This window comes from Helianthus annuus, chromosome 9 (assembly GCF_002127325.2).
Source record: "Helianthus annuus cultivar XRQ/B chromosome 9, HanXRQr2.0-SUNRISE, whole genome shotgun sequence".
Classification (NCBI taxonomy): Eukaryota; Viridiplantae; Streptophyta; class Magnoliopsida; order Asterales; family Asteraceae; genus Helianthus; species Helianthus annuus.
Window position 1 is genome coordinate 175,589,977 of NC_035441.2, and position 15,866 is coordinate 175,605,842.

Sequence of the window (15,866 nt, forward strand, 5' to 3'; positions counted from 1 at the left end):
GTCCGGCAATGACTCCAAAGAGGTAAACATACGACATGTTATTCAGATATATGCACGTAAAAAACAACTTGATTTACAAAGGTAAATAATACTTAAAGCACATTCCAAAGCAGAAAAACTACCATACGGTCAATACAAGAGTTTAGCCACAGTAAAAACAAAAACTAGCTCCACAATCCCCCATGACTGATGTGCAAACAAACCTCAATATCTGTAATCACCTTCAGAAAATATGCTGTTGCCTCTGTGCCTCGTTTCCCTATCAGACTGCACAAAACAAATAGATAATTACAACTACATCTCATAACAGATTAATATACAAGCGCAAAAGCAGGGAGGAGGGGGGGGGGGGGGGGGCATACACGATGAATGATTTCTTGAAACGCATCCGGTCCGTGTTCCTGAATGTATTTCTCAGCTGCAGTTAGGATGTCATCTGGTTTACTGAACACGTCTTTCTTTCTAGGGACATACCAAATGTTAATCGTCTGTTTTCCGGTGTAAAACGGTCTAATATAATGCTCATAAACATATGCAGCACCACTGAAGTGCGGTATCACCAACCAGCAGGTTACAATCAGCTTTGCGTATGACCAGAATGGTATCCTGACAAGCATTACAACAAACATAATACTTTCGACCCATTAACTACAATCGTTCTAAATTAGAAACAGGCCATACGAATTATACAAGTACTTTACCATTCAATAAGCTTAGCAAACGTTAGTTCGAATAGTGTAATCATAGAATACAGAATCCAATATGTAAGCCATTGCTGATCATCCGCCAGAGATTTTGTCTCTATCGCCCTTATTGAAGCATATCTGTTAGGCAAAAAATTAAGCTCATCATTCACTGATTAAACCATAAATTAAACTAATTAATTAATTTATAAAACGCGTTCCAAAAGAACTTACAAAGGATAAGCCAAACTAACCACCGGGCTGCAACACAAAGTACACAAATCAAATCAAATCAAATCAGATTCCTCACTAAATAGAAATTTCTAATTCACTAAAAAACATTATGATAACTTAGGCTTATATATACAATCAACGATTAAGACAGATAAAGACATCAATTACCCAACTTTTCATATGAAAATAATTAAAAATCATGAACACTGTTAAAAAACCTAAAGGAACTTCTTAAATGATTGTTATAGAAGCAAATAAAAAGACTAAGGGGGTGTTTGGCCTAGCTTTTATTTTTTGGCTTATGCTTATATTTTTAAGTAGCTTATAGCTTATTTTCTATCATTTGATAAGCCTTGTTTAAGTGTTTGGATTAGCTTATAGCTTTTTTTATATCATTTACCCTTACACAAAGAAGCTTTTTCAAAATAAGCTAAAAAACCATCTTCAAGTAAGCTTCTTAAAATTAGCTTATATAAGCTAATAAGCATAAGCTTAAAAAGCTAAACCAAACACCAAATTAAGCTTATTTTGTAAAAAAAGCTAAAAAAGCTATAAGCTTTGTTAAAAAAGCTAGGCCAAACACCCCCTAAGCAACTATAAGTTTCTAACTGAAAACCCTAGATTTGTTTTTGAAGAATAAAGTGAAGAGGAAACCCTGCAAGAATGTCGAAGTTTTGAGCGATTAGTTTGAGCAAATTTCCGGCTGCAGATCCAGATCCCATATTTGATCAGAAGTAGCAATTTGGTTAACGAAATCGGAAAAGAGAAGAAAGTGTGAGTTGAGATGTCGGTCTGTCAGAGGATTTGGTTTGATGTTGTTGAACTGAAGCATGACTTGTACCGTATAACTAAACATTGCGCTTTAATTTCACGCGGCTATTTTTATTTTTGTTAGGACGACGTCATGATATATATTGTGTGCTTTGTTTGCGAATAGCACATAGCGAGGGTTTGTTCGAACTTGGCTTGTTTACAAATCAAGCGGTTAGGATCGGGTTGGATTTAAGATATTGAGTTGGGGATGAAGGGTCGAACTCGTTTGGTTTATAACCAAGAAGCTCGGCGTTTAAACAAAAAATTTAGTACCAAGTTTTCAATTTTAAATATTCAAATTGTCATTTATTTTAGTCTAAGGTTGTATAAATTATAATTATAATGGTGTATATTATACATAAAACGAATTAAAAATAATTCGCACCAAACGAACGAGCAACGAGCGAGTGTCCATTTGCTCATGGTAGGATCGTTTATAAATAGAACTGAGTCGTTCGGCTTGTTTACAACTTAGCCAAAAATGAAAGAGTATTTTTCGAGCATTTTTCGATCGTGCGTTAAGCTATTAGATTACCATATATGAAATATACGTGTGTATTATAATACATATAAGATCGTTTGTATCAGGAGCCAATTTCACATAAATTCCATTATAAAGAGAAATAAAACATTTTGATTTTTTAACAACAAATTTTTATACCTAAATACCATCTAATCTTGCACTAGGATTTAAGCAACCTACTAGTTGTAAGGAACATTTTATTTGGAGTAAGCACTATACCACTAGACCACCGGGTCATTGGTAAGAAACGTTTTATTGATAATGAGATTTCAGCCTTTCTTCATTAATTACTTCTATGGCATATTTATAATCTACTGATTTGTAAGACTGGTTTTATTTTTTAATTGTGAGATCATTCTCACATCATCAAACCACTTTCTTTCACTTTTTTAACTACACCATGTAATAGTTTCAGTGGTTTTAAGTTTTAACCGCACCATAATTATTTTTCAATCTTTACGAATTTATTTAAACAAGGGTTAAGACCCGCCCGCGTTGCAGCGCGGGTACAGCGTAAACATTGAATGGATTATTCCAAACGTTATACAATGCATTAACCATATGAAAACACACATTTCGACGTATCCAGTTGAACTCAATGTAACCTGTATAAACATTGTGATTGGATCAAACGTAATGTAAATCAAATTCATATCGAACAATCATAACATATTATATGTGATCTACCTCATACATAGAAAACGTAACGGGTATGAAGGAAAATATGCACCTGTAATCGAAAGGGATTAATTAGAGCTTTAGAAAAAAAGGGAAGAAAAAGAAACCATAATTTGACTCCACTCGGTTCGAAACAAACTTTTCGAAACATGCATAAAATAAACACGAAAACATATTATATTTGACCTGAATCATTTCCCAAAAAAGTTTATGTCGAAACGTAGAACAACTTAAATTTATACGAAAACGTACATCAAAATATGCACGTAAAAATGGTTTCTTTAAACGAAAACGTATTATATTTGACCTGACTCATCTATAAAAAAAGTTTACGTCAGAATGTAGAACAAATCATATTTATACATACCCGTATATAAAATATGCACGTAAAAGATAGTTTTTAAGTACGGGGGTATAGGGTAAAACGAAACAAAATATTAGTAAAAAAATTAATAGGTTAAAAACGTTCTTAAAACCGTGCCAAGTAGCACCAATGTCACAACGACATCGACTCTCAACATCGTAAAAATAAAATAGATAAAATGGTAAAAGTTACACTGAGCGAAAAGCAGACTAAAATCGGTGAACCACGCACACCCGTTACAGTGTGTTAATGCGAAGAAATTAACCAGAAACGTAAAACGTAGAAAATAATAACTTAGTCGATCTAGGACCCGCCCGTTGCGGCGAACTTTTCAAAAGGGAAAAAATGGACGCGTTGCGCCGGTTCTGTCAAATATTGAAAAATAGAGCAAAAAACCTTGAACCTCACATGCACGCTACGACATGTTAACTCGCAAAATTTAGAACGAAACATAAAACGAAAAACTTGTGAAAGATGAGAAGTATGAGGGACCAAAGTTGTAAATAATAACGTGTTGTGTTAAATTATAAAAGACGGAAAACATTGGGTTAAAAGTAAAAAAATTAAAAGGAGTTAAAATACAAAATATGAAATTTTGGGTTGAAAGTGAAAAATTAGATTTTTTTTGAAAAACTCCCCAAACTTGGGATACAACTCATAATGCACAAAAAAACTTGCTACTTTATAGTGTAATAATATGATATAAATCACAAAACTAATATTAAATAAAAATAACTTAATTACATAAACTAAAAATAAAAATACATTAATAAATGCTAAAATATATATTAATAAATAATCTATTCAAACACTATACTATTGTCTGCGTGGTTGTCATCATCATCATCCTTATTTTCTGGACGCTCCGCCCAAAGATGTTCTATCAAGTCCGTTTATTAAGATAAGCACATATTACTCTGAGCATCTTTTAGCCCGGATAGCATGTTTCTCATCAACTATTAGTATAGTAACATCCGATACGACGCTCTCTTTGTAATGTTGACAAATCATTTTTCCCTCGTCATCAAATATCATATTGTGTAGGATGATACAAGTGTACATATATATTAATGTTATTTAATTTCTCTTTATATCACGAGTGTGCTGGTTCTGCAATAATACTCCATCTTTTCTCCGACACTCCAAACACAGACTCAATATCTTTCCTAGCCGATTCTTGTTTTTTTTTTGTATCAAATATGTTATTTTCTCATTATTTGTGTATGAAAAGATTGTGACAAGCGTGACCCATTCCGGATGAGCCCAATCGCTAAGATAATACCCACGCTCGCAGTACGAACAATTTGTGTAAAATGAAGAGTCGGGTGCAACTCCATCAATCATGCCAAAAAAACAGGTGACTGCTCTATGACGTTAATATTGTTGTTCACTCCAGCCATAACAAAGTATGCATGCTATATCCAAAAATCATGACATGATGACCTCAATTATTAAGATCGGGCCGTCATGATCACCACGATGATGTTGACCTCACCAAACACATGGACAACTAGAGCACATCCAGTCCGTGCAATCAATACTACTAAGTATGTCGGAAAAGCTATGTACACTTTCATGTACCTCAAATAATTGTTGGATGTCACAAATTTCGGTTTTCTTATGTATCTCTGGCCATATAGACCAACCGAACCTTAGAAACAATAATCTAATTAATATTAAACAATGCCATCGCAAAAATTGTGGAGCCTATCTCGACACAATTTTTCAGACACTTTCAAGTATTCCCCCACGCGTTTCGTGCAAACTTCCATATGCCAATTCGGTAATTCGTCAATTGGAAAAAATGTAAACTCTCCCTTTTAAGTCATTCATAATTCGTATGAATAGTTGCCACCTTATGCGACGTCGAAACATAACCGCATTATAGATCGGATATTCTAGAAAAATCAATTGTTTACGAAATGATTTATGAGCACCCTCACGATCCCGCATTACTTTTTTTGCTCTTTTACATGGTTGTGAAGGTTCGGAATGCTCACGTAAAAGTTGGATCTCCAAACGAGTCGCAAAATTTATTATTTGATCTTCCAAGTATATCTCGAATGATGATATGGTAGGTTGTCCATTTTTGTAAAAGATGTAGAAAAAAGATTTTATAAATATTGAAAGTAAAATGAGAGAGTTACGTAATGGTGTATGTAAAATGTAGAAATGGTTTGGTGTACATATAAGTTTAAATTTTATTTGGCCCCCCTTATTCTCACATACCCTATATCTTATTTTCACACCCCCTATTGTATACGGGCCGTATAACATTATAAAACCCGTATAGAATGTTTTTGAATAAGAAAATGCGTAGGGAATGTTTTTTTGATTTTACTATATACGGCTCGTATATAGTTATACGAGCCGTATACATGTGTATACGATTTGTAAAACGTATACGGCTCAATAGATTTATTCTGTGAGGTTTTTGATGTTACCAAATGTATACGGGCCGTATAACTGTATACAGCCCGTATATAAGGATGTTTTTTCAAGTATCACGTTTTTTCTAGTAAAAACACAATCATTCTAGGGTTTCTGAACTCTTCATCACCTTTAACAATGTCGATAAACGTTGATCGAACACGCCGCTTAAATCAGAGCACAAGTAGAGTAACGTTACCGATCAGTCCGTTGATGGAAACCTTAGCGATCGCAGAGATATTCGTGTTGGTTATTTATCGATTCTGCTAGTTATCGGCGGGGATGGGTACAGAAACCACCAAGGGTGATAATGGATTGGTTACAGAAACCACTAGCAGAAGAACCCGACACGTCTTCTATGATGATCAGAAACATTTCGAATAACTAGCAGAAGAACCCAACACAAACAAGTTCTCCACAGTTTGTTATTCAGATCTCTATTCGGCCATCTTTCCAAACTACAACACACGATAACTTTAACTTTATATTGTATGATTTGACCAGGAGGAAATGATTGGAGGTGATTTATACATTTAATAAGCTGTCACAGTTGTCAAAATCGTTGCGTGCATTCATATTGTTTAGACAATAACAGATAATAAACGGATTGTTGGACTTCTTGTTCCAAATGCACGCCTCAATTCATCTTTTTTACTCTTTTCTTCGATTTCAACAAATCTTTTCCTTTTCCTTCAATTTCGAGAACATTCTCAGTAACATGAAGAAGTGTCGGGTTCTTTTACTAGTGGTATTTTAATGAAGTATTGAAGATTGAATGTGTAAACCGCAACCGTTTTTTACTACGGAAACAGTGGCTATGCGAAATACAAACCGCAATCGTTTGTGACTATGGGTAACACAAGTTTTCTTTTTGAGCTTGATGGATGTCCGTTATCTCGGTTGAGGCGTGCATTGTTTAAATCTGAATCAGTTGGTATGTGTTCGTATCAACGTTGTTTATCACCCTGTGTGAGCATTGGAACAAGAAGCCCAACAATCCGTGCAGTCATATTTGTTGAGACAACAACAGATAATGAATGGATTGTTGGAGTTCTTGTTCAAAATGCAGCTGTAGTTCCGGGACCACTGGACCAGACACATGTCACATAGTTTGTCATGACAAAAGATATAGATGTAGGAATATAACTAGATGTTACGTGTGTCAGGATCTTTATCTATCATGTCATCGACCAACTGCTCGAAATCTCTTTCGTTTCTCATGTTAGGGAGAATGTTCTCGAAATTGAAGGAAAAGGAAAAATGGTTGCTGATGTTTGAGAATTAAACGCATATATGTGACAAAACAAGGATCGTTCTAATAGATTAAAGATATTAAACAGTTGTCAAATTCGCTGTAGGTTGGTTTTGGGAAGAAAAGAAGGGGTTTACGGTGTTCTGGTATGTTGAAAGAGGTGAATGGTCTTGAAAGATTTGTTAAAATCGAAGAAAAGAGTAACTAGCAGAAAACGTGTCAGGTTCTTCTGCTAGTTATTCGGAATGTTTCGAATCATCACAAAAGACGTGTCGGGTTTGTATTTCCCATAGCCACCGTTTCCGTAGTAAAAAACGGATGCGGTTTGCACATTCAATCTTCATTGCTTCATTGATTCGGATCATCTTTAGTAGTGTTTGTTTGACAACGTGATTCAGATTTAAACAATGCACGCCTCATTTAGTCTTTTTTACTCATTTCTTCGATTTCAACAATCAGTAAGCAAATACACAACCTGATTCAGATCTCTATTCGGTCATCTTTCCAAACTACAACACACGATAAGTTTACACTTTATAGTGTGTGATTTGACCAGTAGTCAAATTCGTTGCGTGCATTCATATTGTTTAGACATCAACAGATAATGAAGGGATTGTTGGACTTCTTGTTCCAAATGCAGTTGTAGGATCCGTACTTAAAGGTCTCTCTAAAATATGCAACCGAGACCGCCTTGTTAATTTTAATGAAGCAATGAAGATTGAATATGCAAACCGTAACCGTATTTGACTACGGGGGGTCTAGTTAACTTTCAGATTCAGATTCAGGAAGCAGATGATTTGTCAAAAGACATGTTGGGATCTTCTGCTAGTGGAAGACCGACAAACAGTCTTGTACGTGGTTTAATATCTTTAATCTATTAGAACGATCCTTGTTTTCTCACGTACATGCATTTAATTCCCAAACATCATTACAGATTCCATGTTTAATTCCCGAATGCATCTACTTCTCGCAGGTATAACACATAGTCAATGTAGTAAAATGTGAGCTTTTACACCAACCATATCGATATTCTAGTTCTCCTTTTCCTTCAATGATTAATTTGTAATATATGAATAAGATACCTTCGAGATACTTCGTGTTAGTTTGATTTGAATTTTGAAAGTTGGAAGATGTATCTGGTGGGGGTGATATGGTAATTTTTAATAATGTAGGAAGGATTGAGCTTGATGGATGTCCGTTATCTCAACGCTTCTCCTTACATTACTGATATGGAATTGGACAACCGCATCCGTTTTAGTGCTTCTCAATAAGAAATTATTTATTGAATCATAACTGAAACAGTCGAAAAAAAAAACTAAATCGAACCAACATAGTTGAAGGTACATGTCTGCAAAAGGTGCAAGAGAATGGCGAGTAATCAGTTGTATTTTTACAGATTTGTTTCTTATTGTAATCAGTTGTATTTTTACATATTTGTTTCTTAAACATAGTTAACTTTCAGATTCAGGAAGACATGTCGTGCATTGTTTAAATCTGAATCAGGTTCTCAAACAAACACAATTAGACAAAACAAGGATCATTCTAATAGATTAAAGAGAATAAACCACATACTAAATATAATATTTTTTTTTACCATTTTTTACCCTAAGAATACGGGGCCGTATACTATTATACGGCCCGTATACAATCACCTTATACATTGTATACGATCTGGTAAATTTTTTTCACCTGGTGTATACGGGTCGTATAATGTTATACGGCCCGTATAGAATTAATTAAATTGACTAAAGTCGGCTGGTACAGCTTTTATCATTCACATCATCCTTCTCGATCTCAACCGAAGGGAAATCCAAGAAACGAAAGGGATTTAGAGCAGTTGGTAGAAGACGTGTCAGGTTCTTCTGCTAGTGGTTTCTATAACCAATTGGAAAATTGCATACTCTCCTATAAAGATGAGTTGGTATTGAACCAAGAATATGAAGATGAGTTGGTATTGAACCAAGAATATGAAGATCAATAAAGATGAATTGGTATTGAACCAATCATTTGTTGATATATATATAGCATAGTAACCCTAACTCTCAGTCATTTCTATAGAAAGAGTTGGGTTTTCAACAAATCTTTGTGTAATTATTCGGAATGTGCTTGTGTTGTAGAAACCAACAAAATCTGGTGGGGGTGATATAGTAATTTTCAATAATGTAGGAAGGATTGTAGTTATAGAACCTGACAAACCAACGAAATCCGAATACTTCAAACATTCTAAACCCTAACTGTGTATGTGCTTGTGCTGTAGAAACCGGTGATGAATTTGTGTACACAACTGAACGTTCATTACTGATCTGAAATTGGAGAACCGTTGTGTATCTGAATCAGGTTCTCAAATAAACACTACTAAAGAAGGGTTGGTATTGAACCAACATTCCTTCAAACATTCTAAACCCTACCTGGAAACAAACCAACAAAATCCGAATACTGAAAAACATCAGCAACCATTTTTTCTTTTCCTTCAATTTCGAGAACATTCTCCTTCTGTATGTGCTTGTGCTGTAGAAACCGGTGATGAATTTGTGTACACAACTGAACGTTCATTACTGATATGGAATTGGAGAACCGTTGTGTATTTGAATCAGGTTCTCAAATTAACACTACTAAAGATGAGTTGGTATTGAACCAACATCCTTCAAACATTCTAAACCCTACCGATGGTGAATTTGCATACACAACTGAAGGTTCAGTGCACGAAAAGTTTCTTACGAAATGTACGTGACAAAACAAGGATGTTTGGGAATTAAACGCATGTACGTGACAAAACAAGGATTGTTCTAATAGATTAAAGAGAATAAACCACGTATAAATCATATGCTTTCTGAATCTGAATCTGAAAGTTAACTTTGACTCATAAACCCTTGAATCCCAATGCTTCTCTAAAAAAAATTGTTTATTTCCTTTTCATGAGGTAAAACCGGTTTCAACATCAAGGGTTGTTTTTCACCCTGTGTGAGCATTGGAAGCCCGACAAACAGTCTTGCAATTACGTCTTCAATCGAGACCGCGTTGTTAATTTTAACGATGATTCGAAACATTCCGAATAACTAGCAGTAGAAACCGACACGTCTTCTATGATGATTCAAAACATTCACGAACTACAATGGACTCAGACTCATACTACTCACCCTCCCCTGAGGAAAAGTTTTCCCGATGACTCAAGATAAAGCAGTTGGTTTGTGTTCATATCAGCGTTGTTTATCACCCTGTGTGAGCATTGGAAGCCCGACCACTAGCAGAAGAACCCGACACGTCTTCTATGAGGATTCGAAATATTCACGAACCACAATGGACTCAGACTCATTGTTGCGAATTTGGTTTCTTCGGTACAAGCTGATCAACCGTCCGGAGAAGAGTATGTTGATATAGGAGAGTTGATGCAATTTTCCAAAGTCATCTTTAGTGGTTTCTGTAAGGATGCATTTCACGGTAAACGATGCAGCTGATGAACCAGAAGCTGTTATTTCGGTTGTTTAGTACTTCCGAGATGATTCAAGTGAGTCCTATGAAGCAAGTGTCTGTCTATTCAATTGAGAGGAATCATTGCATTACATTCCCAATGAAAACAAGTGGTTGTAATGATGGGACCCTTGATTTGAAACGAAATCGTTTGTGACTATGGGAAACACAAGTTTTCTTTTTGAGCTTGATGGATGTCCGTTATCTCAATGCTTCTCCTTACATTACTGATCTGGAATTGGAAAACCGTTGTGTATTTGCTTACTGATCTGGAATTGGAGAATCGTTGTGTATCTGAATCAGGTTCTCAAACAAACACTATGTACCCTTCCTTTCATTCTGTAAATATTAAATAAAGAATAACACCATGCCCGTAACCGTACGTACCCTTCCTACTAAAGATGAGTTGGTATTGAACCAACAAAATCCGAATACTAAAAAACCGACATTCGTTGAACCATTCTAAACCCTAGCTGGAAACAAACCAACAAAATCCGAATACCGAAAAACATCAGCAACCATTTTTCCGTACCCATCCTCGCGTTAATAGCTTCCGTTTTATTACAGTCATACGACGCGGCTTTTTGTTCTTCAATCTTTGTTACTTGTTAATGTTTTATTTTTTTTCTATCCGAATACCGAAAAACATCAGCAACCATTGACCCCCTCACGACTGTATGATAAAACTGCTTATTTTGCTAGTGGGTTTTATAAGTCAAAGTTAACGTTGCTATTCAGATTCACATTCAGGAAGACATGTCGGCTTCCGTACCAATCCCCGCGTTGATAGCTTCCGTTTTATTACAGTCATACGACACGGCTTTTTGTTCTTTAATCTTTGTTACTTGTTAATGTTTTATTTTTTTTCTACTTTTAGAAATGTTTGACCACCTCACGATTGTAAAATGTCTCGTGTAATTGGCATCTTAAACCCCTTATATACTTTGAGGAAAATCCAATTTTCAAAGAATACGTGCCGTATAACATTATACGGCCCATATACAATGTTCGTATACATTGTATACGACCAGGTAACTTATTTTCACATGGTGTATACGGGCCGTATAATGTTATACGACTCGTATAGAATTAAAAAAACTGACAAAGTCTGCTGCCACAGACTTTGTTAGTTTTTTAAATTCTATACGGGCCGTATAACATTATACGGCCCGTATACACCATGTGAAAATAAGTTTTTTCCATGTATTAATGTTAGGACCCTTTTATTAAAAAAAATCAAATTCAACTCGCAGAATTGGGGTGGGGTCCCACAACCAATGGTCACAACACACATCCCAATTGTTTCACCATCATTAGACAATGTGTAGTGGTTTAGTGAATAATGTCCACACTCTTGGGCGTTTTCTGCCACGTGTCAGTCCAGTCAGCAAGGGGGCATTATTGGGCATTTTTACAAAAGGAGCGTAGTGGAATAATGCCCAGTAATGCCCCAACCAATCATTACATAATCATTATTTTTTTAATTTAAAAACTAATAATATTTCATTAAATAAAAAAAATTACAATACTAAAAATAAAAAAAAAATAAAAACGATCATACTTAAAAAATACATTAATTTTCGTCTTCGCTTTCGTCATTCTCGTCATCTTCGTCTTCCTCAGCTGGGATATACCGAGTCGACCATGCGTGTTGTACCAGATCAACCGTTAACGTGGAATGGTGGGGTTCGTAACGCAATTCTCGTGTATTATTCACTCTTTCTTCCATTGACGTTTGCGGATACTCCACCTGAACGACTTCCGGTACATAATTCTGGCATATCGCTTTTCCTTCGTCTTCCAAAATCATGTTGTGCATACAAGCGTACATAACATCTCTCATTTTTTGCTTGGTTCATGCACGACAAGGATTTCTTAAATATTGCCATCGTTGTTTAAGAACCCTAAAGCATCTCTCAATGTCTTTCCGCGCAGACTCTTAGAACCTTTTTAAAGTGTGCTCTTTTTTATCGAACGGATCACTAAAAGTCTTCACGGCTACAAAGCTTCATATATCGCACCGCTAGTTGACAAGCACTCGTAGCCGCCTCTTGCTCGACTTCCTCATCGGTGGATTCACCTTTATCCGCTAAAAATTCTCTATAGTAATAATTTGCGATGGACGAGGAACTAGGGGAATCCTTTTTTTTTATAAAAATGATTTAATATTTGAGATTGTATATGTTTTTGTTTGTAAAAAAATGTGATTTGTAGTGTGTATATATAAAGGTGAGAAAGGAAAAAAGAAAAAAAAAAAGAAAAACTATCCATTGCTTTTGACCGTTGCAACGGTCTTATTGGTTGGTTTCAAATTGTTCAAGCGTGGTTTCAAACACGCCAAATCTAAAAAATTGAGCAAAAACGTCCAGGGGGCGGGTCTTCGGCGTTTTCGGGCGTGGTTGGCGAAAAAAAAAACGCCCAAATTTCTACCACTACGGGTGGTCTTAGTAGGGATGACAATAAAACCCGAACTCAAAGTGAAAACCCGATACCCTAAACATATGGGACGGTTATGGGGTTGGGTAATCGAGTATGGGGTCGGGTATGTGATATACCCATGTACCCTGTTAACATACTCGATATAAATATTTTTTTATTAATGAATCCTTTATTTAGGTCAAACAAAACGAGTGTATATTATGATTTTATTTATTTATATATCTATCTGGATAACCAAACTCTATTTTTTGAGTTAGATTTTGGTTATTCCAATAAAACATGTAAAAAAATTGAAATTTGGGGATTATCTACCTAACCCTAGAAATGTAAGTTTTTGTTCAATCTTTACTTCTTGGTTTCAAACATGTGGTAATCATTATTTTATTTTTGCTTACTTAAGTACTCTATGATATATTTAAAAATAAGATGTAGGAGGTAGACAAGTTTTTTTTGCTGTATATGTTTTTCTTCCTGTAAAAGCAAAATAGTGAAATTGAAATGGACGATCAAGGACATATTTTTCTTAAATATGTAATAGGTTTTTTTTTTTTTTTTTTTTTTTTTTTTTTTTTTTTTTTTTTTTGCGTAATAAGGGCTTTATACCACACCCCAACCTTATTGACAAGCCACATCATCACGGGCAACTCATGCGTTGCGATGTGGATGGTCTTATATTGTATGGGGGGGGGGGTTGAAAAAAAATAAGATTATGTTATACATACATCAAAACCTAGTATTGTTAATCTAACATGGGCCTCTATAAAATTTAACAGCCCAAATAGGCCAACATATGATTAAAATACGTCTCTTGCATTTGAGTTATTTTTCTTTTGGAAAGAAAAGGAAAATCAACAAATCTATATACTATATAATAAAAGAAACTATTTTTGGGACACTTATCATCATATTAGGTCATATTTTATAGATAAGTATTATTTTAGTTTAATTTTTTCTAATTAATTATATATAATCCTCCTACTATTTAATTTCTTATGGATAATTATTATTTAGTTTAATCTCCTTCTCATTTATAATATTACTAGGTTAGAACCCCGTGTATTACACGGGTTGAATAAATATAATTTTATATATTAAATAATAAAAAGTTATATCTTTATGAACCTCGTATATTGTACGGGTTAAATAAATGTAATTTTATATATCAAATAATAAAAAAATAGTTATATCTTTAAAAACCATGTGTATCATCGGGTTGAATAAATCTACCACATAATAAAAAGAGAAAAATGTCCGGATAGTCCCTGTGGTTTCGTCTTTTTTCACCTATAGTCCCCAACTTTCTAAAACTACCTGAATAGTCCCCAAGTTTTCATTTTTTGTTCCCGGATAGTCCCTGGGTCTAACTTCAGTTACTTTAGTCTGTTAAAATGATGTGAAATGACAAAAATACTCTTTCCTTAAAAGGCCAAACCACAGGGACTATCCGGGCATCTTCTTCATTTTTATTTATAAAACCCCACCACCACACTTCATCTTCAACCTCCACCCACCATCACCCTCCTCCACCCTCCACCACCACCCTGTGAATCATAACCCGCACACCAGACAAAACCCCTGTGCCCTCTCCTTCCACCGGATTCGTTTGAATTATCACCAAACTGAGCCAAACAAAACTAACTCAATGAATGTGCAAACTTCAGCGACTGTAATTAATTATGCGGCGTTATCGAACTGTTTCGGATTTAATTTACTGATTTCAGACAATGAACAGCAGATTTACTGTTTCTGTTCGAGCGAATAGACTGTATATTAATCTGCAAATAGACTGAACTCTTGACTCTGCAAATTCACAGATTTACGCGGATGCGTAAACAACAAGTGACTGAATATGTGAAGAACAGATCCACTGCAACAATACTAATCACAACGTCGATTCACGCTAACTGATCAACAATCTGATCTGTTTCAGATCCGGGCGAATCAATCTTGATTCGTGAATATTATTCTTGTTTCAGATTTACTTGAATATAAACTGACAACTGATTCATACAGATCAATAGAGTGTTTATCCGTGAATATCCAGATCAGTGATTAACACACAAGACTCGGACTTTCAGATTATCAGCAGATAGGACGAATGAACCATGTTTCAACGAATGAACACTGTTTCAAACATCTAAATTCTGTGGATGTATTCGCAATTATTATGCAGATCTGTATAACCAGCAACGTTCAGAAGTTGATTCAAACTGAACTGATTTGTTCTAACAGATCTGTTAAAAAAATATTCATGTTCGCTATCAACAACACCTATGAAACTGTTTTTAAACAATACTGATATCGACCCTTGCACACAGACTTGTTTTATGCTGATCCGTAAGACTGAACCACTTTTAACGAATGAACAACGACAAACCCTGGATGAACAGAACTTCCGAATGGAGACTCTCCGCAGGATGAGCAATGGAATCGAACTGATAAGCTTCAAAAATACCGTCCGGATTATGATTCACAGGGTGTGCGGGTTATGATTCACAGGGTGGTTTATGATTCACATGGTGGAGGAGGGTGGAGGTTGAAGATGAAGTGTGGTGGTGGGGTTTTATAAATAAAAATGAAGAAGATGCCCGGATAGTCCCTGTGGTTTGGCCTTTTAAGGAAAGGGTATTTTTGTCATTTCACATCATTTTAACAGAGAAAAGTAACTGAAGTTAGACCCAGGGACTATCCGGGAACAAAAAATGAAAACATGGGGACTATTCAGGTAGTTTTAGAAAGTTGGGGACTATAGGTGAAAAACGGCGAAACCACAGGGACTATCCGGGCATTTTTCTCTAATAAAAACATTACATCCTTAAAAACTATGTGTGTTACACGTGTTGAATAGATCTAAAAAAGAGTTATATCTTTAAAAACCATGTGTATTACACATATTAAATAAATGTAATTTTGTATATTAAATACTAAAAACGTCGTATCTTTAAAAAACCCGTGTATAGTCGGGTTGAAAAATCTTCCAAA

At 35.2% G+C, this 15,866-nt stretch overlaps 1 protein-coding gene across 1 annotated transcript; it reads right to left on the reverse strand.

The window, feature by feature from the left end:
* Positions 1 to 9: 9 nt before the first annotated feature.
* Positions 10 to 1,754, reverse strand: LOC110879696 (HVA22-like protein a). Its single transcript, XM_022128208.2, has 5 exons — positions 1,572 to 1,754; positions 918 to 944; positions 702 to 824; positions 363 to 606; positions 10 to 267 (listed from the first exon to the last, which is right to left on the reverse strand). Exons 1-5 carry the CDS (start codon positions 1,637 to 1,639, stop codon positions 205 to 207), a joined length of 525 nt encoding a protein of 174 aa, XP_021983900.1. The 5' UTR covers positions 1,640 to 1,754; the 3' UTR covers positions 10 to 204.
* Between the last annotated feature and the right edge of the window lie 14,112 nt (positions 1,755 to 15,866).